Genomic DNA, 22,829 nt, shown 5'->3' on the forward strand with positions numbered 1-22,829 from the left:
CCAGCCCTGGCTGCCGCGGGGCGGCGTTACCTTATGAAACGGCAGGCAGTCCTTGTTCTCGGTCTTATCCCTGCTCCTCAGGTCAAAGCTGTAGAGTGCTCTGCCGAGGGGCGGCGGCAGGGGCAGGTGCTTGATGACTTGCACGGAGCTGGCTGGGAAAACGCCGCTGATCCCGTTGACCTCCCCCAAATACCAATTCTCATCCAGCTGTCGGAGCAGCACGATGATGTCCCCCTTGTTGAACCTCAGCTCCCCAGGGTTGTGCCCTCGGTAGGTGTACAGGGCCTTGGCTCGCGGGACCTGTGGGACGAGAAACAGCCCTTGCAGTTCATCCGTGACAGCGATGCTTAACATAGACAGAATTCCCCAAAAGCATTCGTAATTACTGGGAAAAATTTAGAGGTCCAAGGCTTAAGCATGCATTTACTGGGATTAACTACCCACATCCTTTCTTGATGTCTTTTTCTAATGAAGACAAGCTCCAAAATACTTATGCTAAATTGGTATCAAGATGAAAAGCAGGCTGAATGTGTTTAAGAATATTAAGAAACAATTAATGCCTTAAACTAGTCTTCCCATGGGATCTTATTGCCTGCTATAAGGTCTCCTCCAATACAATGTCTATATTAATGAACCCAGATATTTCTGTTTCAGGAGGTCGCAGCCGTCGTCCAGCTGAGCTGGCAGCTGTCACCTGCAGTGGCCAACTCTGCACGCCCAGGAGAACGCAACAAGAGCAAGGTGAGCGCAGGTTGCTGCTCTCCTGTGGTTACCTCCGTGCTTTAACACCGTGTGACTGTGATTTTATTTCAGTCTTTAATCTGGGTTACAGGAGGAGAGGCTTCATAACGTTATTGTTGCAGTATAATATGAGAAAGAAGAGATACCAAAACCAGAAGAGATGAGGAAACTTTACCATCTTGACTCTCATCAAAATGAAACTACAAAGTTCACTTAAAATAACTGCTTTACTGACCCTTATCTATACTAGAAAACTCAGTTTAATACACAATGCAACAGATGATTTACACAGCTGAATAAAGCCAGAGCCGTCCCTGGCCTCGGTGCTGTGAACCCACACGGTACAGCTTGAGGGCAGCCTGAGGGGTGTTTTCCTTGGGGTGGGGGGTGCAGATACGCCGAGGCTTTGTGTGCTCTGTGTAGCTGTTCCAGACATGCATTTGGGGGGCCCCGTACGTTGGAAATCAGCAATACTGAAAGGCTCAATCTTTACACGCTTGTGTTGAAGGCACGATGGAGATGCTTTCAGCACATTTGTGGGACCAGAGTACTGCGTCCCACGCAAGTGCATCCTAGAACGAAAAAGCAACCTGTGTTTGTTCATGGTTATTGCCATCTGCAACATCACAGTTGTATACAAAATGCAAACCACTGAGTTTTAAGCTCTGTCCTGCTGGCCCTTCGGCTGGAAATGAATGCTGCTGCTTTGGCTTCTGGTCAGCCCTGGAGTGGTCAGGCAGTTGAACCAGATGATCATTGTAGGTCCCTTCCAACTGGAATATTCTCCTCTCCTCTACTCTGTTCTGTGTGTTTGAATGCTGTGAGGAGGTGTGCTGCCCTCACAGGACGGGCTGCCAGCAGACCCCTCGTCCCATCATCTCTGCAGACAAATTAGAAATAAAAGTTGTAAGAACAAATATCCTCGTGGGTGTTTGTGAAGCCTCGATCACTTAATGATGCCGTTCTCGCCCAGACTCTTGTCAGTACACAGCATTTCCATCCCTACCGGATGAGTCTCCATCCAGTCTCGCGTCCAGCTGGAAACAGCGACCAACGCGAAGCGCTCGGCTCTGCTGCAACAGCGTGCCTCTGGGAGAGACGACTTCTTTGCTCGAGGCAGAGCGACTGTTTCTGGCATGAGGTAAGACAGCTGTATATATTCTAAACTATTATCTGAACTGTTAGAGCTGCAGATATTGTTCTTTCCTTGAATCGTACCAGATTCTCAGCTTCAGTAATACTTTGCATTGTGGTTCATTTTCTTTAATCCCTTTTGATTAACTGTTCTGCTGTTTCTGGCTGTGGGAGCTTCACTGCAATTGGTAGGAATCTGGAAATAAGGAACAGATCCATTTTCTGGTTCCTGTCTGCTTTGCAAGACATGGCAGTGTCTCCTTCAAAGGATTCCTTGTACCAAGAGGGGAATCTTTGAATTTGGGATGGGAAAACAGTTTAAGGGCCCTGCCTGTCCCTCCTGTGCTGGTAGATGAGATAAAAACCCCGATGGTGCAGCGTGGGAGTCTGTGCTCCGCCGTAGGGCTGCCTGTCCTCACCCGCAGGGATGTCTCCCAGACACAATGCAGCCCTAAGTTTTAAGAGGAAAAAACCAAATGCTGAGCTCCATTGCTAGCCGCCTAGCTGGTAGCACAGCTGCACGAGATACACGTCGAGAAAAGGGGAAGCCAGGATTGTCCTCAGCTCTAGAGCCTTGACCAGTTTTAAGCAGAAGTGCCGGTGCCTGGGACAGCCAGGGACAAGAGGCTTTTCAGCTTCTTCTGTGCCAGTCTCTGCAGATCGAGATTGTCCTTCTCCACGTTATAGGATTTGTAATGTCATGTGTGGGAACTGCAGGAAAAACCTTTGCGGCAGGCAGAGGAACTCCATCCACGGTGGGCAGAGGAGCTCCATCCATGGCCGAGTGCTTCAAACGCGGCACGTCTCCAGCTCTGGTCCGCTGGCCGAGAGGCGTGGACCAGCATGGGGAGCAGGGTCCCATCCCACGAGAGCTCAGCTGTGCAGGTGCGAAGGGAAGCAATGCTGGCGGGGCAAAGGGATTTAGGGCTGCTGGCTCTGCATCTCCCGCGGACAAAATGTGGATTTTTGTCTGTCGGCTGCCAAGTGCTGTGGCCTTGTGAGCTGGACCCCGCATTGCAGTTTTTCCAAGCCATAGTCACCAAATCCCCGCCGACCTTGCGGGAGTCGGCAGTTTGTACCAGTGACCCATTCAGGCTTTTCCTGCCTTTTTCTGTGGAAGGAGATAAACCCATTTCCTCACATCCACCTGTGTCAGTGCCCAGGGCTCAGGCAGGATTTCTGCAGAGTTCACCCCCCATCAGCCAATTTTGGGAGGCCAGGAAGGTGGAAGAGAGAAACTCGATGTTAGTTTCCTGAAGCGTGGAAAAGATCAAATTTTCCATGGAAATGATTTAGGCTGGGGAAGAGAACATCTTCCAGCACTCCCAAACACTGATGCTTGGTAGGAAAAAGGAACCAAGAAGAGAAAAATTTTATGTACTGCGTTTACTTCAAAGCATTTGAAACAGGAAGCAATTAGTTTAATGTTTAGTTCTAATTAACTCATTTTGTCTGTTAATTTGTGCTTGGCTTAGTGACACTGAAAATACATTCCTGGAAAAAAAGAAAACGATGAAAGTGAGACTCAGGCCAGCTTTGCTCTCCTTCAGTCCCCCGAGCTCGTTTGGGAAACAGGGACCGTGTCAGTGCCAGGACCACAGAAACTCGCACTGCAAAGACATGCCTGGACGTACGCACTTTCTGACGCAGAAAAACAGGCTGTGGGAATAGAGATTACGGGAGGGCCAGTTCTCCTGCAGAAAGACTCAGTGACAGACTCTCTGGTGTTAAACAAGGACAAGGAGCACAGAAAGAGACTTTGATTGCCTCAGGAGCAACCAGAAAACAAACAGGACTCATGCAAACTGCGAAAACAGGGCTTGTAAAGGAGGAGCACAAACGTACGGGGATGATGAGAGAATGGTTGCACAGCAAAATAAAGCAAAACATAAAAGGCATCAAGAACGAGTTATGGAAATATATTAAAAATAAGAGAAACTCTGAAATGAAATGCATGCCTGTTACTGACTGGGAATAGTGAACAAGCAATGGGGTGCTGAGAGTCTGGAATATTCTTTCTTCAGCAAGAAAAAGGATGAGACAGGAGGGCAGGCTGGAATAACTAACTCAAAACTAGGCAGGATAGGCCTGTTTGCGACATTAGGGCTGGCTGAAACTCACCCCTCCGTGCTTGGATGGATGGGCTGTTTCTTCCTCTAACCATGGCCACAGCCTTCACTTCTTCAGCTCCTCTTTAACCCTTTCCTCCCACTTCCATGCCCTTGCAAATCTCACAGCCCGTTCTGTTTTCAGGTTTCCCTCTCAGCCTGATTTTCTTTCCCATTGCTGTTTCCCGGAGCTTGCAGTGACCATTGACGTAATCTACCCCTCACTTTATAGAGCAGAGCACTTGTATTCACTCGTTGAAGTTTGTGGCAAAACTTTTGTGGATCTAAGTGAATAACAGTTAATATTAGTGCTTACATGCTTCTTTAGCATCCAAAGAATACTCCGAATTTTGGTCTTTTGGGGCTTGCTAGTAATTTGGAACACTCACAAGGTAACAGTGGTGTATTCCTTCACGGCCGTTTTGTCAAGGCATTATTATAATGTTGGTTGTCCTTTGATCCGTACCACTTACCCCCGCTAAAGCTCCCTGTAGTCCCGGGAAGGGCTCTGTGGCTCCCGGTACTCGGGCTGGGGAACGGGGGAAGCCAGGAGCCTCCAGCCCGGGCACGTGCTCGGGGTCAGCACGGGGCGCAGGACCCCACGCCTCCCGCCTGCCCCGGGAAGGGACGAGGGCAAGGAGAGCGGTCCTTGTTTTCCACAAGCCTCAATTAAAACCACCTCGGAATTAAGTGCTTCAAAGGGATGGGAGGTGTTACGAAGAGACGTCGGACTGGATGGCGTTTCTGGTTGTATAACAAGGAAAACTGTAATCGTGCTGGACTGTTTATGCACTTGATGACTGACGTTTTCAAAATCACGTGTTCTTTGCAACTGCCAAAATATTTTTTCTAATATTTTAATGCTCTGTAACAGCAAAAATCAATGTAACTTAAAAAAGGAGAAGGATTTAAAAAAGCCATAGTAATACAAAGCATTTTGTTTTGGAACCAACTGAAACTAACTTGAAATTAAGTCTTTCTAGATCTTCATTAAAAAACCATCATTCAATTCAAATAGTTTTTTAAGGCCCAAGTCAGTTTTTTCCATGGTCTGTCTTGTTGCTTTTTTTAAAAAGTTTTGTTTGTTCAGATACTGAGCCAAAAATATCCCATTGATTTCCCAGCTCTATTTAGGACATAAACCAAGCCTTTATCTACCCACACGGAGCAACCAATGTGGTTTTTACTGTACAGGGCGCTTTCCTGCTCCGCCGGCCTTTCACAAAATGAATCTTCAAGCTGAACTTTTCAGAAAGACGTACATCAGGGTCACTGTTTTTTAACGTGTTCATAAGATGTAGGAAAGACAGAGAAAAGCAACTAAACCACCCTGCAGAAAACCACCCTGCCGAGGCTGGGGGAAGCTGGCAGAAACCCTCCACGGGCAGCTGATGGCTTCGCTCATCGGTCCTCCTGGTGCGAAACAGGCAGCTGCGGGCGTAGCTCAGATCTGATTTCTTTCTCAGGCTTTGGCTGGTTTCTGTCCGCTCTTGGATGTACTAGATCCTCTGCAAGGCATCTGTTTTGCTTTATTTAAAGTAGGTTAATTGCAACGGCAGAAACTGGGGTGCTAATTAAACCCTGGGATAAAGACAAGGTGTGCCTGGAGGTAGCTCGCTCCGAGCCGAGGGCAGAGGGAGCGGCTTTTCCCAGGTGAGGATGCGGTCCCGGGCTGAGCAGGGACCGGGGTCCGGGAAGGGCAGCAGGAATGGCGAGATGAAGTTTCCCCGCTGGCATCGCCTGGTGGTGCGCAGAGCTCCCGAGCCCGTCTCTTGCTATTTTGTTTGTTTTGAGGGATTTTTCTCCCCATACTATGTCCAGTCGCTTTTTGTTAATCCAAGGCAGGATTTTATTTTAGTGGGGAGGTAGTGGCAGCAAAATGTTCAGCCAAATATTGCAAACATTGGCACGCTCCCTAGCTGCAGGGTTCAGCGTCTGTCTTTAAATTTAGTTGGGAAAACGCTAGGAGAAGCTCTGTGAAAAACTCAGCTAAAGGTTGTTGAAAATTTGTGTAAAATACTTGCTGCCCGGTAGCAGAGAGGCAGCAACTACAAAGAAGAAACAGCACTGGTGAACGGAAGAAACTTTTTTCCGTGATGCCACGCAGTACTGCAGCTACAGTAGTAGTGCTAAATTAAATAAATAGAGAGAGGTGTGTCTTTCATGTTCTCTTATGTGAAAGCCTCTAAAATCAGTGGGAAGCTGCGTAGAAGGCGGCAGTACTGTAGTACATTGCGTTGCCTGCTGACGCTTCTCAGGCCATCAAACAGACAGAGACCACGGGGATGCTTTGCCAAGACCTTTGGGCCAAGGGCAGTCCGAGCCCGTGAGCCCAAGCCCGTGTGGGTTTCGGTGCCCAGGAAACGCTCCTTTTCTGCCTGCGGTGCCTTTGGCTGCTGCCGAGCGTGCTGCCTCTCCCAGAGGAGCCTTTCCCTCTCTCTGCTCTGTGGGTGGCTGTAACTTTTTCCAGTGCTGTCTCATTTTTTCTGATTTCCCCCCGCTCTGTTTTCTTCTCCGTCACGCCCGAGCGAGGCACGACCCCGTTATTGCCGTGCCCCCAGGAGGTGTGTCCGGCTCGCCGAGCGGCTGGAGAGCCAAGGTGCCCCCCTTGCCGCGGGGCTGCCTGCAGAGCTGCCGGGAGAGCCCGGGTGAGAAAACACCGCGGGTAAAGGCCGGGGCGTGGAGCCAGCACCTCCCTCTCGCCCCAGTGCAATATGGCGCGCGGTCTCTGGGTGAGGTACTTTCCTCTCCTTGGCCAGGAGGGATGGTCGTGGCAGATGCACCTCAACGCCTTGTCCCCATTCTTAGTGGAGAGGAGACTGACAGGGGAGAAAAGACTTTTTTTTTTAAAAAAAACCCCTATTTTTGGCATTTGGCATCAGCTGTGCTAGGGCAGCCATCCAATACATCTGAGTCTCCCTCCGTACAAAACAAAGAAGCAAATTAAAAATATGTACATGTGTGAGGAAGCAATTCAAAGCATGTCTTCATAGCTGGGAGAAATGCGCACTATAATTATTTAAATGAGCTAGTTATAACTTCCTCGTTATTGCAAGTGGATTAACGTAAGACCACACACTCATAGCACTGGTATTAAAAAAAAAAAAAAAAAAGCCAAGAAAAAGTGTGCGAGGCCGGCTGGGGTGGAGGGTCACCAGGGAGAGACATTAGAAATTGTCAAGAAAGGAGGAAAGCCACGCCAGGGAGCGCAGCGAAGAGGAGGGATTGCTGATGGAGGCTGTGAACACCTCTAAACCTCGTCCCAGGCGACTCCACTTGAAACCACCCTGAGGAGCAGCACGGCCCCGCAGTGCCACTGTCTCTGCATGAGCAGACGGAGCCGCTGCCTGCGATACCCCGGGATGAGCCCGTAAACGTCCCTGCACTTGGGACTCATTTACTCCTTCACCTATTTCCAAGCAAGGTTCACTGCAAACGACTTCAGCGAGACACAGCTACCGCTGTCAGCTAGGCTCCTCCCGTTTCCCAGATGCTCTGACTTCACCAACGTCCGTGACTGCGTAGATGAACACATGGGATGAGTGACAAATTAATCCGTGGCATAGCTGATTGCTGTTGATGTCCAGGGGTGCTTCCTTCTGGTTTACTGTGTGCCAAAGGGAGGACGGCAGGAGCTGTTTCAGCAGGAGCGAGCCCCAGGAGCGCTGCCTGCTGTGGACGTCCCCGTCCCCGCACAGCTGCCCGACAGCGGCATTGGTCCTGGGCCCCGAAAGCTCGGCGGGCGCCCTGCTGCTCCAGTGGCGGAGGCAGACCGTGGGGCTGAGGAGGCTGCTGGCAGATGGATCAGGAACGGCCTCAGATGGGTTTGGACCTGCACCCAGGTGGTTTCCCAGCTCTGATTTTCATAACTCCGCACAGGGAATGCCCCGGAGTCGCTGTTTGCTGCGCCTCGTCCCTCGAAGGCAGACAGCCACCCCAAGCATGCGGTCTTCTCCCGCACCGGCTGAATGTCTTTGCAGTAAATACCAAGGGCCTGATCCTGATCTGGGTTTCATGGGTGTCGCCCCACGTGCAGGGAGACAGTCGCTCTCCGGGACCCTGTGCAGGAGAACTGGCTCAGGGGTGGAATGTCTGGGGAGCCCCGGCCCCCTGAGCTGGAGCGGCGGCGGCACTGCCAGGGCTGTCCCACCCTGGAAGAAGCCAGCTGACCAGAAACAAAGCTCGGACACTGCAAAGGAGCCGTGATGAGCCAGGCCAGCCCCAGCTGTGTCGCCTGGAAAGGCTGAGGGGACAGAGATGGTGCCGAGGGGAGACGTGGTCATCCTTGTTGCACGGTCGGCAGGGCCCACGGGGGAGGCAGTGCAGCCCCTGCTCCGCGTGAGCTCTGCCTTCCTCTCCTGCCTCCTGGCACTGCGTTATTTGTGCAGAAGAGCTAAATATCTGTGCTGTGCAGAGGCAGCGATATTCCTGTAGATACATGATTTCTGTAACACATAACAGCCTCCTTGAGAGGAACAATTTATTTCTAGGATAGTGCCAGGAAGAGGAGAAATCCAGTCCTGGATGTCGTCCAGTTTGATTTTTCTCCCACTAGGTACTGTGGGGTCAGTTTGCCAGTGTTTTTTCATTATTTTTTATTTTGGAGCCGTTTGGAGCAGGACTGGCATCGGTCGGAGGGGACTGGCACATGGGTGTGCTGCACCGGGCGGCATCAAGGGTGCCAGAGCCAGGATTTGCCAGGGCTTGCTCTTCATGGAAACATGTCAGATTGGATCCTGCAAGCCTCTAACTCCATTGTGCTGGCTCTACGCCTGGGTAGCAGGAGTCCAAGTACAGCCTAAATATGAAACTATACTGAGGTGCTCGAAAGAACCGACCACCCAGAAAGCTGCCACTGCGGAGCAAGGAAGGGTCAATACCAAAGGGCGGAGGAAGCTCTTCCTACCAACCCCATCTCCTTCTCATTACAGAACTGCACGGTGTGAAGAGGTGGTACGCAATAGGTGAGGGCACGTGTCATTGCCCAAGATCCACACGTGAGCTCCAGAGGAGTACCAGGGTGGCTGAAGAAATGTTAGTGTATCGTTGCTCTCGACTGTGGCCCAGGGTGACCTGTCCATCTCTGCACAGAGATGCCTGCATCTTCAGTGCAGGGACGCCCACAGCACAGGGACAGGCTGTTCCACAGCACGCGTGGAAATACCCAGGCTATCCGATGTCTGTAGGAAATGGAAAGCTTCTGTCCCGACCCCACCACGCAGGCGGGGAGGGTGGCGAGGGCGAGGTGGCCAGGGGTCCCCGCTCTCAGGGTCGGTATATGTTACCGGAGGCTGCCGCTGTGCCGGGCGCCGCACGAACGCAGCAGCAGTTCCTGCCCTGGAGAGCGGGCGATCTAAAGAGACTGTGCAGATGAAGGGTGGGGTGATGGAAATACTGTCCCTGCTTTAGCGGTGGGGATAGTACCGGGGGGGTTGTGAATGCCTCTCCCAGAGGCAGACAGTGACTCCAGGACAGAACTGAGAGCACAACCCAGGCCACGCTCCTGATGAGCAATGATTTACAGACCGTGAACGGAAAGCTGGTTATTATCTACATACTGCCGCCAAGGGACGCGCTGGCTTTTCATAAAGAGAGATAATCAATAACAACTGCTGTCCATTTTGATTACTAACTTTCTGCAAGCCGCCTTCAGCATCCTGCCACTGACTGTCCTCATTTCAATGGGATGAATGAGCCCCACATCGCCTCCTTTGTGTGCTCAGCTAGCGCAGTTTCAGGGCTCTTTAGGATCCAGTTGGATGAAAAGAGCTATTTGAATGTAAATTAATTGCCATTACAATTCTGTTTTTCTGCTTTTCGGCAGAGGAGATAACTTCAGCCTTGTCACAGAGAACAAAACCATCAAAAGTGAACTTGTCATTTCAATCTCTTCATATAATTATATTCTGAGGATTCAGACAGTTGGGTGGTTTCTGCATTATTTCTCCCCTGAGGAGGATTGCTCCCATCTTCCAAGCACAAGCAGACTGTATGCACCGGAGAGAACAAAGTCAGTCCCCTCCTGCTCACGTCGGTACTGCAGCTCACCAGATCTGCCCAGTTCCCTCTTGGGTTTGCTGGGGCGCAAGGCCAGCACTGGTCACAGCTAAAGCTGGTGGCCGCCCTGCGGGGCGTGCCAGCAGCCCTTCTCGGGGGAGGCCGGAGGTGTAACTTGTACGGGTTTAGCTGGGTATGGAAAACATCGTCTTAAGTCGCAGGTGTCAGTGGGTTTGATTTACAGACTGAAGAGATGAAAAGCAACCGAAGGAGGCCGCAGAAGCAGGTATTAGAGCCTGTTGCTGAGACCGCTGGGGCTGGTTTCTGCGCTGCTATGTCTGTGCCTCCACGTAGCAGCGCAGTGGCTGCTGGCGGGGCAGCGGCAGCGGCGAGCGGGAGCACTTGCACCATCTGCTAACTAACACCCCTTTGATACGCCACCGCATCGAGGCTCACGTCACTGCTGAACTTTGCCTGTTGTCACTCTGCCTTTGTAATGCAGAGGTGAAATGGAAAACGGGGAAAATGATTAAATAAAATACAAAGCAGCTTTTATCACGGAGAGGTGAGCGGGTGCTACACCAGGGACGGCTGAGGCGCCCAGCCCCGAGGGGAGCACCCGGCTGCATGTCGGTAATGTCCCCACGGCTCCGGAGCAGGACAGTGCCGGATCAGGCTTTGCTTTGCCTGTGTGAAACCACAAGAGAGATTTAGGTGGGCAGGAGGAGCGCCAAGGTGCATCCAAGGCAGGAGTTGGACCTGAGCATGGCTTTGCTTCGTAGTCGCCCGCTCCTTGGTGCAGGCAGAGCTGCACGGGCGCAGGCAGGGCCAGGACAGGCCTGAAAAGCCGTTCTGTGAGGCAAGAGGGGAGGCTGGCAGCGGCTGGTGCGGGGCACAGCGGAGTGATGCCGGGGACCAGGGACCGGCGTGTGTGAGCTGCGGTGTCTGCACGAAACCTTTTCACGCCTCTTCCACTCGTGGTTGCTGCTATCAGATGTTTTTGTCTCTGCTGCAGTCAGCAATCTCAGGCAGCGGTTAAGTTGTGTGTCATGGTTTTAAGCCGCATGGAAAACAAACTGTGTCAGCCCTCAGCGTGCCCGGTCATGATGCTCTGCCTCAGCCCTGCAGTTCTCAGAAGTGGCTGTTTACCATGCAGGGAGGAAACCTGCGTCCCGCTCCCTCCTCCTGCTGCTCCCCAGCCCTCTCCCTGCTGATCCAGCGCTCTCCTGTGCCGGGAAAGGGAGCGTGCCGACGCCGGCCCTCGCCTGGCGCTGCCAGGCCGGGGCAGCAGGGCCGCCGCTGCCTGCAGGCGTGGGGGCCCGGGGGCTCCGCAAGCCGGGGTCCGGCTGAGGCGAGGGATGGTGCCGGCCACCCCCACGGGCCGCAGGGCCTGTGCTCTGCCCCTGCCGCCGTCCGGCGCTGCCAGGGCCCTGCGCCTTCCAATTGCCCAACCAGCCAGGATTTAGTTTTCACGTTATTTCAGGGAAGTGCTTAATTAGTGCCGGTACGTCTCTCCATTAGCCTGCCACCTCCGCTTAGCAGCCATTTTGATGGTAAATTAATGGCTGTCATGAAGTGATGGCCACCAGCGGGGCCTAGCCTCAGCTGTAGGCCAAGACTGGGATGCCACTGTCTGCCCGGCCTCGGGTGTCCTCACCTTGCCCAGACCTGGGGCTGGAGGAAGGAGCCGCTCTCCCCTTTCTGTATTTTCATTTCCCAGGGGAGATCGACCGACTGCAGCCCGGTTACGCAAGGCGCAGGCTGCTGCAGTTTCCCAGCAGGTGAGGCTTGCTCCTTCCTCCCTGCAAAGCCAGTGAGAAATTCTGGGCCCATCAGTTGTTCAGGGCCCAAAGGAAACCCTTTTAAAGGGGTCGGATTGCCAAGGGACACATGTTTGTCTCTTAAAGACTGCCTTCTAAATTGTGTCCCCTGTCCTGGCATCAAAATGAAATGGAGGTTCCCCACATCAGGGTGAACTCAAATATCCACTTACAAACTCATAAGGAAAAGTTTTTCTTAAAAAAAAAGTCACAGTTCTTTATTCATTTGCACAATGCCTTGCACAATGGAGTCCTGATGCTAAATGGAGTTTGAATGCCTGAAAATGATAACAGCGGAACAAAGTCCAGCATTTAAGAGCAAGCACCGCAGTTTTCCTTGTGAGACGGGCAGAGGAGAAGCAAGACAAGGTTTAGACGGCAGCAGTGACTGGGTCTTCTCCCTGCCAAGATCCAGCCTCACCTCTCTCAGGATGTTTTTTAGCTCCAGCCCTGGCGCACCGGCAGAGCTGCATGTGAACATGCCTCCTCCTCTCCCTTCCCTCCGGAGGGGAAAATGACAAACTCAGGCCAATGACCAACTTTGTGGACCCGGGGAGGGTGGCCAGCCACCAGCGGGGAAACTGCAAGAAGAGGAAGACTCTCAGACTTTCAGCCTCCTCGCTGACCACAATACTTAACGGGTGAACACGCACGCTGAGAAACCCTGCTGTTCTATTCCTGACTTGCCATCTGAGCCTGACTCATTGCCTTGGTAACAAATTAAAACACTTTTATGTGTTTGTAGCTTGGTACCTTATTTTGTAAAACTAGGGAAACTGGCTCCTGATGTTGGCCACGGAGGCCCTTTGGCTTTCCCCCGCCCCGCGGTATCGCCTGGGAGCAGCCCCGTGCCCCGTCTCGAGCCGTGGCAGAGCCGCCCGCGCTCAGCAGCGCGGTTCGCACGGGTGCTTCAGGCAGCGGCGCGCGACAGGAGCCAGCATCGGTGCGACCCGCAGGCAGACAGCTGGGAGCCCCTCTGTGGCAAAAGACCATTAAGTATCGCCATGTGTTTTCCAGGCACCAGTAACGGGGTCAGCCGGGAATCGCCATGCCTGTTGCCGTTTGCCGGGTGCCCTAGCAAGGAGCCTTGCTCACCCTTTGGAAGCGCAGAGGGGAGTTTGCCAGTAACTGAAACAGACTTGAACAGTCCTAAGACGATCACACACCCATCCTAGCCCTCCGCAAAGCCGCCCGTCACGCCATCCTGTCCTGGCTGGAGTACAACAGTGCTGCCTTGCATCTACAGTGCAACTGGGTGTTTCATCCTTCGTCCCATCAAAACGGTATTTTCTTTTTAAGCTTTCCATGGGGAACCTGCCATAACCCTCCTTCCCTGACTCCGAGGCTGTGGTTCTGCCTTATGCCCCTCTAACAGAACCGGATGAATGGCTCAGTCTCCTGCTGTGTGTAACACCAACTCTTCCTCATGGCTGCAGCAATGCTTACAGCTACTGCAAAGCTTCCTACTTCTGCACTCTTCAATCTGTTGTTGCACACGCAGCTTTTGGGGTGTGTATTGTCAGGCAATCTGTATGGAGGTGACTTCACTCTCTCTTTGTAGTAGATAAAAGAACTAAAACTACATGCAAAGGGGAAAAAAGGCATACGACGGTATCCTGTACACGGTGCAAGCCAGCGCTGCGGAACCAGTTCCTTGGGTCACACCAAGTGTTTTTTTAGAATGAGACAAACCCTGATGGGATGTGGCTGTGGAGGAGAACTGGGGCAAGCCCTTTCTCCCAGAAGGTCATGAGGCCACAGAATTTTTAGCCAAATAAAGCGGCTCCATTTCCAGCCGAGGGACCCCATGGCACAAGTGGCCACCACCACCGCAGCAGCTGGGTGAGAGGATGCTCCCCCTCTCTGGCAGAAAAGGAGCCGGTGCCACCTCCTGAGGCAGAGCCCCTGTGCCTGTGCAGAGTCCCCGGGCTCGTAACGTCTGTTCCGCACTGGTCCAGCCCAAGGCTGGTATGACTTGCGTCATGAGGTCATTACTGTGACTGCACAGGAACTGTTGGGGGTTTTTGGGGGGTGGGGAGGGTGATTTGCACAGTGAGTGGGTCAGAAAACGTGTTTGCTTCTGCTGGGTGCAAACATGAAGGTTGCTTCGAATAAGGTTTCAAAAAGATCCAGCAATCCAAGTCCTGTCTGTCAAATTGAGAAAGGAGTTGGAGATGTTTCTGGAGGAGAAGAAAATACCAAGACACAGGCACTATATATAGACGTCCCTGTGAAGGTGGCGACGTTGGAGTGCAGTATATTTTTATCCCAATAGAGGTGTTATCTGTCTATCTCCCATGAAATGCTGGAGGGGGGTGTTACAGCACTCAGTTCATGCAAAGAGAAAATAGCCGAAGTCACAGTGGTCTGTGTTTTCCAAAGGCAAACTGTCATACTTGGAATTTTTCTCCTCTGGCTCGCTGCCCTGTATTTGTTGCATGACAAAGTTCACCATCCAAGTAGCTGGTTAGTGCTCTGGACAGATTTGTGCCGTGTGCAGGGTACAGTTTAGGTCTGCTACTCAGCAGAGAAGTACGGGAGTTTTGTGTATACCTCAGCACACGCGATCATTCTGTTCTCTCACCAGCGGCAGAGCCGTGCTTAGCTTACATTGGGGCTGAAGCCAGATGAGAAGGATGCTTCAGCACAGGACGTAACCACATCTGGCACATGCCAGGGGCGGTTCCTAAGAGTTCAAAGGCTTCAGCGTAGATTATTTACGCATTCACCTCCTAGCAAATCCTTTTATTCTTAAATTCCAGACAGTTTATTATGTGGAGATCCTGAAAATCCAAAGTCTTGTCCTCTCTGCATAGATGTTAAAGATCTTAAAACCTGGCCAGACGTCCTGGGAGCAGGTGCCGGGCAGAGCCAGTGGCCTCGGTGCAGCACTGCCCCAGTGGCTGCTCCCACGGTGGCTGCTCAGGGCCCGCCTGGCCCCTGCGCGGGCACAGCCTGGGTATAGATACGCGCGTACGCGCCCACGCGCCCGTGCGCGCAAACCCAGAACGTGCCTGGCCCGTGATAGCACGTAGGAAGTGGATTCAAAAGTGATTTAAATGCTAACAAATAAGAAATAGTTTGGGATGGGCTGTAACTAGAACATTCCCTGTTTTTTAAGGACTGGCTCTGTGAAATTCCTGACTGCAAACTGAGTATTGTATTACTGCTAATTCAGCAGCTCTGCTGGGGCCTGCTCGCGCTTCCCGCTCGGAATGATAGGAGTTCTTGGCTCGCTTGCTGATGAGGGGATTTATTTTACTTTTTTGGCTTCATGGATGCTCATGAGGATGAAGAGCAAGAAGCTGGCAAGGAAACATCTCTGCTGAGAAGAGAAACTTTGATCAAACTTGTGATTTTTCTCAGCTCCATGGAGTAAAGGAAATTTATTTATAGAACGTCTTTTTTGGTAAAAACAAAACACGTCCTGTATCCTGCTTTTGATGGCGTATCTGGCTGCAGTGCAGCATGGTGCATGTTAATTTTATTTGCTTTGTAGCGTGAAGTGGTGTAGAGTATTAGTGGTAATTAGCAGTCTGTGCAGATTGGGGCAGTCTTTCTTTGGAGAGCACACAACCTTCCACGGCAGTTGCAAATGAATACTGCGTTTAAGAGTACCCAGGAGCGCAACTGCGGTGGGATTAACTGTGGTGGAGCAGGATTGCACGATAGCTGTTCTCACTGTGATTCTTGACAAAAAGCATCTGCTCTGAGGTTCAAATCGTTTGGAGGCCTCTGCTCACCGAGATTACTTCAGATGAATACCCTGAAACTCAAGCACTCCGTGGTGTAGGGAGACAACAAGTCATCCTGATTACTGCCTTGTTTCTCTGCACCGCACGGGCACTTGCACGTGAGTCCTTGCTACTGCCAGGTCAAGAGCCGCTATGGCCCCTGCCCGTGCAGGGGAGGGTCCGGATGCATTAACATCCCACTAGAGCAGCTCACGTAACGCGTGGTCCCGTCTGCGTGTACTTACAGCCACCAAAACCAAAACGTGACTAATACGTTGCATTCTTCACGTTGCAGCCGAGGACTCCAAAGTGTTTTATAACTAATTAACTAATTAAGTCTAAGAGCATTTCAGTGTAACGTGTTCTATACCCCTTCACCAGAGAGGCAGAGGAAGCCAGAGAACTATCTCAGGGCTGCGCCCCAGTGCTGCGGGGAGCCGGTCCGCAGCCACAGCCCTCTCGCTCACTACTTCTGCCGATTCCCAGGAGTTTGGTCTTACAACGCTTTTGGGAGCTGCAAACTGATGGATGTTGCCATTCTATAATATCAACAACAAGTTCCTACCTGTCCTGAGAACTAGTAAAAGAAATGTGAAACGGGTGAGAGAGAAGAAAAACAGACGAGCGTATTTGTGCCTTTTTATCTGGGGCTGAGGGAGTCCACTTGGAGAAACTACAAACCACCTAATTTCCCGCTGAAATCCCGCCCATAGTGACAGTGGCTGAAAACTGTCGTGGTCTGATGGTTCGTACCTCGCACGAACGGCACCAGCAACTCCCGGCAGCTCCCCGGGAGAGCTGGTGCACAGCGAGGGGCCTCGCCGGCCGCGGCTCTGCTGCTGCCAGGCACTGGCAGCCCCGCTGCGGAGCAGGGCCACCCGCGGCAGAGGCTGCCGAGCCGCACGGGTCGCTGCGGAGGGGCCGTCTGCAGCCTGAGGACCGCGCTCGCCCCCGCCCCGCTCTGCTGTCCCACCTGGCCACCGCTCACCCAATGGGTGCTGCAGACGGGAGACCGGTCCCGGGCTGTGCTGCGTCGCCCACCCGCCCCTACTCCCCCAGCACCACCGGAACAGCATCGCTCAGCGCCCTTGGGGACCGAGCTACATTTCGTCTAAGCTAAAGCGTAATTTCTGGCCACAGAGATGCATGCAGGAGAAGTGGATGGCCTCTTCCAGGCCGGCTTTCTCCTGTTGCCCACCTGGCCCAGGCGCTGCCTCCGTGCACGGGCAGGCGTGCCTGCCTGCCTGCCTGCCTGGTAAGCTGTGGGCCAGGCAGGGCTCCCAGGAAAGGGACTCACTCCCAGGGCCACACTGCCACACTTCCCAGTGGGAAAACCTGAGACAGGAGCTCCTGAGAGAGATCTGGTTTTACGTGTGACCCGTCCACGGTGACTTATCGACGCCACAGAGATTCCCTGGGATACGCGCACCAGCTTGTACCCACAGGACACAGGAGGTCCTCTACAGCTCCGCAGCAATACCCGCACGTAGGTACCTCTACAGCATGCAGGCGAGAAAACCTGCCCTGTGTCTGCCTGGAAGTTTATAGCTCTGCAATTCTGAAAAGTGCTCCGAGATTAAACAGCCATTCGAGTCAAGCTTTTGAATGTTGTGAAAAGGTGTAGAGACATTGTAAAGAAGAATAGTTCAGGTGGGAGAAATGGAAATCCAGGCATATAACGCAGGAAAGGTGAAGCCACACCTCAGTCTCTGCCCCAAATTCAGTCTGAGCCAAGCTCCTCTAACAGGTCTAATATCATGTCCTCATTATTTAAGAAAAGCTTTTGTACTGTTAAAGAAAATGACAGAAACAACTTAGAATTTTAAAATTAGCCTAGCAAATCATCCCTCGATAAAGTTAGTAAGTAAGTTGAGTTTAATATTTTTCATTAGTGAACCTCAAAGTATTTTGCCAGGGACATAAGCATCAGTATGCACTCTCCTTCCTTTTCAACGGCTGGGGAAACTGAGGTGTGGCGACAGGAAATACCTTTCTCTACCTCTAACAGTTACAGCTTTGCAATTACTGATTTAATTGCTATCAGTTAAAAAGCAGTATGTTGCCCAAAAGTTGAAGTGCCTGAAATGTGTGTCCCCCCCCCAGTCAGGAAGCATCTGAAAACTCCTGGGGAAAACAGCTGCTGTGAAGTTTTTGTAAGGAGAAGGGCAAGCTGGTTTTGTCTCAGCCTGAGAGTCAATGCACTTACTGTTGTGATGAACTCGAAATAGTCAAATATCACAAGGAAATAGCAGCCAGATTTGCAAACAAAACGCTCTCTCTTACTTCAGACATTTCTGCAATGCTGCTAACAGGAAAGTTTCATAGCTCTTGGCACACAAGAATAAAGCTTTCTATGCTGACGGACAGAGTAAAGAACGTGGACCCTCCTTACCCCTTCCATGTGGATCCTGGGATTTGTCGCCAGCCGGTGCTGATGAAGTTGCAAGCCCCTGGGGACTCTCCTGATGGAGGCAGGGGAGGACAGGACCCCCGACCTCTGGATCGAGCCAAACCTGGTAACGTTCGGTCCACACCTGACTCCATCCAGGAGGCGAATGAGGAGCAGGTTGGAGGGCAGCTGCTCGATGCTGCAGAGGACGAGGGTCCTGCACTCGGGGCACCTGAGCTCCTTCTGGGATTTCAGGATCCTCTGCAGGCAGGGCTTGCAGAAAGTGTGCTGGCAAGGTAGCACCTTCGCTGTGGCGTCGAGCTTTTCAAAGCACACAGGACACTCCAACAGGTCAAGGAGAGCTAAATCATCCATCTTCAGTGCAGAGCTCCGTCACGAGCGGAGCTGGAGCCATCCACATGCTACATCCACTGGAGTGGGCTGAGACACCTTCCTGCGCCCGCGAGAACCGCACCAAAATCCTGGGCTCAGACAGCTATCCTGCACGGAGGGAGAGGGAGGAGGGAAAAAGAGCAGAACTTGACTGCTGGAGTATGTAATACATCCCACCTACATTGCAAAGCAGTGCCTCACCAGCCAATTTGCAAATGTATACTTTGCGCTCACATCCAAGTTTGAAGTGAGTCACTTGTGACTCAGTACGAGCAAGGGGACGGCGTTCGGGCTGACGCCAGAGGCAGGAGCCCCAGGTCCTGCTCGCTGGGCAGACAGATCCCGTAGCTCGAACGCCGGCCGGGGCAGCGCTGGCTGCAGCAGCACAGGCGTGCTCAGCCTTACTCACGCTGTACACAGAGTTGTCTTTAATGCTCCCCGGTCTGCAGACCATAACTGACACGACAGTGAAAAATTTACCAGCTCAGGAGATAAGAGTCCCTGATAAACATCAGACTGGACCTGTTTACGCTCGGCTCTGGCTGAAAGCAGCCGCTTGCTGCACACATCCCTTGCACACCTACACGCCGCCTCGTTTTTCAGATCGGTCCCAATTAAGCTCGCTCTCTACCCGTTTTGACAGCAGTTCTATAAAAAGTGCTTCAAACACAAACACTCTCCGGAGGTACCTGGCAGAGACGCGAGGCGCTGCGCAGTGCCATCCTCGCCTGGTTTGGCTGCCTCAGCTCTCTGAAGCAACCCAAGACGATTATTCCTCCCACAGCCTGAAGTCACTCAACCTGTTCAGCTCCCCCGGTGCTGCACGCTGGTTGAGACTGAAGCGCACACCACATCGGGATTCAAGTCCGGACTTGCGGCAGCCGTGTGGCCCCGCAGCGCAGACGGGACGCCCTGCGCCCGCCGCGTGCCGGAGGGGCCGAAGGGGAGCCTTGGCGCGGGGAGCCGGCGCGGTGGCTGCTGGGGCGGGCGGCGTGCACCAGACCCGAGCCGGCCTCAGCTTTCTGCACCCGGCGCTCAAAACGGGGAGCGACTGCTCCAGCCGCTCATTCCTACGGATGCTCGACTCAACAGCAACCGCTCCACGGGACAAGCGGGAAAAAATGAAAAGGATGTGTTTGTTAGCAGGGCCGGGGCTGACTCCCCGTGTGACTTTCAGCGCCGTCACCAGGGGCTCCAGCAGCTCCCGGCTGTTCCCGCTCCTGGGCTGGTGGGGCAGTGGGTTCTGTGCTGGGGTGAGATGGCCACAACTGGGTGCCGAGTGCGTCCAGCTCCCGCCACTGCTCCCCATGGGAAGCGGGCCCACGCGCTGCAGCGTGACCCAAGCCCAACAAGAGCAGCGCATGGTTTGACACGGGCACCTTCTCACCCCAGTGAGGCACCGGACGTGGCACCGCAAGGCCAGGGGGCTTTTCATGGTATCTGTAATTTGCATTCACTTTATCAGCTGAATTCCTATCTCAAGGTCTGCCTTGCTCGCACATACTGATGTGCTGCCTAACGAGAGCAGTAGATGTAGCGAAGAGCCAAGATATTTTTCCTTATAACCCCTGCCATATCTCAGTCGTGTGCTTACAACCTACAAGCAGTACAAATATTAGAGGAGAAGACTGTAAATCTGAAGGAACGATTTCTACTTGGTCCTCTCACAGATAATGCCACCAGACTGCACATACGTCCCTTCCCTCTTCTCCCTTTGCTTGTTCAGAAGTACGGAGTGGAAATGGTTCACGTGTTTTTTCAAAAGTTCTTCCCCCCAGATCATGATTTTGTCAAAACAAAGATTTTTCTTTTTCTTTTTTTTTTTTTTTAATGGTGGCCATTTGGCTAAATTAAAGTGTTGACAAACATCTTCAGGATAATGCAAGAAACCAATGACCTCACTCTGTTTCATCTCAAGTTTCCTTTTACTTTGGTATTTCTTTGTAGTCTGTCATATGTTGATTTGTGCTTGGCTGACTGAGTGCTCACTTTTTAATGAATGATGTTGCAAATAACATCATCTCATCTACTGGCGTTTTTAAATGCAGTGTGTGCCATAAACTATATTGAAAACAAAGGTTTTGAAGGTTGTTTTTCTTTTTTACATATTCTTCCCTATTTGTGCTCTGTGATTAACACTCATGTTGTATTTTCATCTGATTAGAAAGGAAACAGAATTATGAAATATCTTGCAGTGGGCAAGTGGTGGAAACAAAGTTGACCGGCTGGTTTTGTGCACGCCAGTTAATGCTAATCTCCGATCAAATCTGTTTTGTGAGTACTTCTTCAATTTTTCCTAAACTTTAAGGCCAGTCTGATAATTGTACTATAAAACCAATGGGCGGGACTGAAACTGCCGGGGAGAAGCGCGTGCATTTTGCAGCGCACGGTTCCCGGCGAATTCCCAAGGGAAATGGGCAGCTGCTGCCCGTGGGGCACCTCGGGAGGGCCCTGGCCGGGGGATCCAGCGGTGCTGAGCGCAGTCGGGGGGGCCGGGGGGCCGGAGAGCACTGCGCCGGCAGGGTGGCCGGTCCACGGCAGCGGTGACTCTCTGGGCTCCCCGAGGGGCTGGGTCTTACCTCTCTTCGGGGAAACGTGTGGCTGTGGGAAGCGTGCCGTGCTGTCCATCTCGAGAATGGCACCAGGTGCTAAAGCTCTGGGCAGCCTCCCCCCTGAAGCTGACAGCGATCCCAGCCCCTCTCCTGCCTGCCTGGGGCACGCAGGCTGTGGGTCGCAGGGACAGGGGCTTTTTCCAACCGGGAGTTTCTAAATTGCCTGGTACAGCAAAGCGAGGCTCTGATCTCGATTGCAGTCTCTAGGTTCTGCTGCAATATAAAAGCTGATGATGCTAACACTTAGCATTTATATAACACTTTAAATCTTCAAAGCACTTTCCAAATGCTAATTCATCTGTGGAACACCCCTCAGGCTAAGCATCACCCCCACTTTACATGGAGAAAACCAGGAGACGAGGCCACACAGCATATCAATGCCCAATTTGGGATCAGGGTGTGAGGCTTTCCTGGTTCTCCACTTAACACTCAGACCATCCCATTGAACTTTATTATCTGCCACCGCCTCTCCCTTGCAATGCGTCTCCTAATTGGGGTAAAAAAATAAAGGCGGAGCTAGAAAGCTGCTTTCATGTAAAGTCTCTGTTTGATGCTGATGTTGTAATTAACTCCAGGCTGGATGCAGTGGGGTGCCTGGTCTGGAGGACGCTGCTCCTCGGGCAGCAGGCAGCACCGTCGCTGCCGAGGGCTCCTGCCCGGGCACGGCCACGGCCACGCGTCGCCTGCTGCCGTCCCAGTCCTGCTTGTCTGCAGCAGCCCTCTTTGGCTTACCAGTGGAGGGGTGCCTTGTACTGAAGGGATGAAACTGCTGAAATACGTATTGCTAGAGTCTTTTAATCAGTGTTTTATCATGAAGCTGGAAATTGGGAAACAACATTGAGAGCAGAAATAGCTGTTCTGCTCTGATGTGCCCGTCCTCGCTTTCGGTGCTGAGCGGCTGCACACATGTGTGTCTCCCTGCGTGGTTTGGCTTTCCCCTCCTCCAAAGCTGACTCAGAGAAGAGCTCAAATGGATCCCAAACCAACAGCAAATGCACTTTGTCCCCACTGTCCCTCAGGAGCTGTGCTGTCCAGCGAGCGCTTCTGTGCACCCAGACAATGTCAACGCCAGGGACAGGCTGAGCGTGCCCAGCCTTGCAGGAACTCGTCCACGTGCTCCAAGGAGAAGGCTTGCTGTTATCAGCACACAACGCACGATCGGACACGAACCCTGTCACTCCTGAGAGCACGGGGGTTTATGGCGGTGTTTCTTGCTGCCGACTCTCGAGGGTTGGTGAGATGTGCCATGGTGAGAGGCGTGAGGTTTGTTTTCTCCAGGCTGCCACGGCAAGTGCCTTGTGAGAGCCTCAGTCTCTCCCACCACCTCGCTCCAACCCTTTCTCCGCTTGGTTTCTCTGGAAGAAAATCGGACAGACTTCTGTGTTCAGCTGAGTGCCTGCAGCTCCTCCTCCCGCTTTGACCACCAGCTCGTGGCTGGGAGTTTCCAACGCATAAAGACACCGGTGAAAAAAGTATTGCCTTTTACCAGCTTTGAATTTCACATATTTTAACATTGTTGGCTATTGCCAGTTCTGGTGGTTATGAGACACTAACATATAAACAAGCTTTGCATTTGATACCTTTAGATCACAAAGAACTCCATGAAGTTGGATGTAATTACTCCCGTTTAAAGAGGGGGACAAACAGAGGCGGGGTGACTCTTCAAGGCCATAGAAGCAATCAGTGGCAGAGCGCGGAAGGGAGCCTGCATCAAATAACCTCTGCGATCAGCTCTGCCTTACTCGTGGCCTGACACATTGGGATGCATCCTTACAATATGAAAACTAATTTCCTCGTTCTTCCTATGGCTGCCCGGGCAGAGTTACCAGAAGATAGGGCACTGAAACGGCAAACTCGTTTCACACATATCATACAGTTGCTACATTGAAGGGCAATGAAAC

At 52.2% G+C, this 22,829-nt stretch overlaps 1 protein-coding gene and 1 long non-coding RNA gene across 6 annotated transcripts in view; one reads left to right on the forward strand and one right to left on the reverse strand.

The window, feature by feature from the left end:
• Window positions 1-18,562, reverse strand: part of SH3RF2 (SH3 domain containing ring finger 2) — a 48,916-nt gene extending 30,354 nt beyond the window's left edge. For all 3 annotated transcript variants that reach the window (XM_072872243.1, XM_072872241.1, XM_072872240.1), the window contains exons 1-2: window positions 17,927-18,562; window positions 31-300 (exon numbers count right to left, since the gene is read on the reverse strand). In XM_072872243.1, the coding sequence (XP_072728344.1) occupies window positions 31-300; window positions 17,927-18,298 (642 nt within the window). In that variant the 5' untranslated portion in view covers window positions 18,299-18,562. The remainder of the gene's footprint in view (window positions 1-30; window positions 301-17,926) is intronic.
• LOC140656482 (uncharacterized) lies at window positions 134-16,234 on the forward strand. Of its 3 annotated transcripts, none has more exons than XR_012044104.1 (5): window positions 134-270; window positions 655-741; window positions 1,715-1,882; window positions 12,818-13,083; window positions 14,922-16,234. It is a non-coding gene; the product is annotated as an uncharacterized lncRNA (long non-coding RNA). The 3 variants fall into 3 exon arrangements; XR_012044102.1 differs by lacking the exons at window positions 12,818-13,083; window positions 14,922-16,234 and adding exons at window positions 2,563-2,760; window positions 3,351-4,940; XR_012044103.1 differs by lacking the exons at window positions 12,818-13,083; window positions 14,922-16,234 and adding an exon at window positions 3,351-4,940.
• Window positions 18,563-22,829: the final 4,267 nt, after the last annotated feature.

This window comes from Ciconia boyciana, chromosome 9, assembly GCF_034638445.1.
Source record: "Ciconia boyciana chromosome 9, ASM3463844v1, whole genome shotgun sequence".
Taxonomy (NCBI): domain Eukaryota; kingdom Metazoa; phylum Chordata; class Aves; order Ciconiiformes; family Ciconiidae; genus Ciconia; species Ciconia boyciana.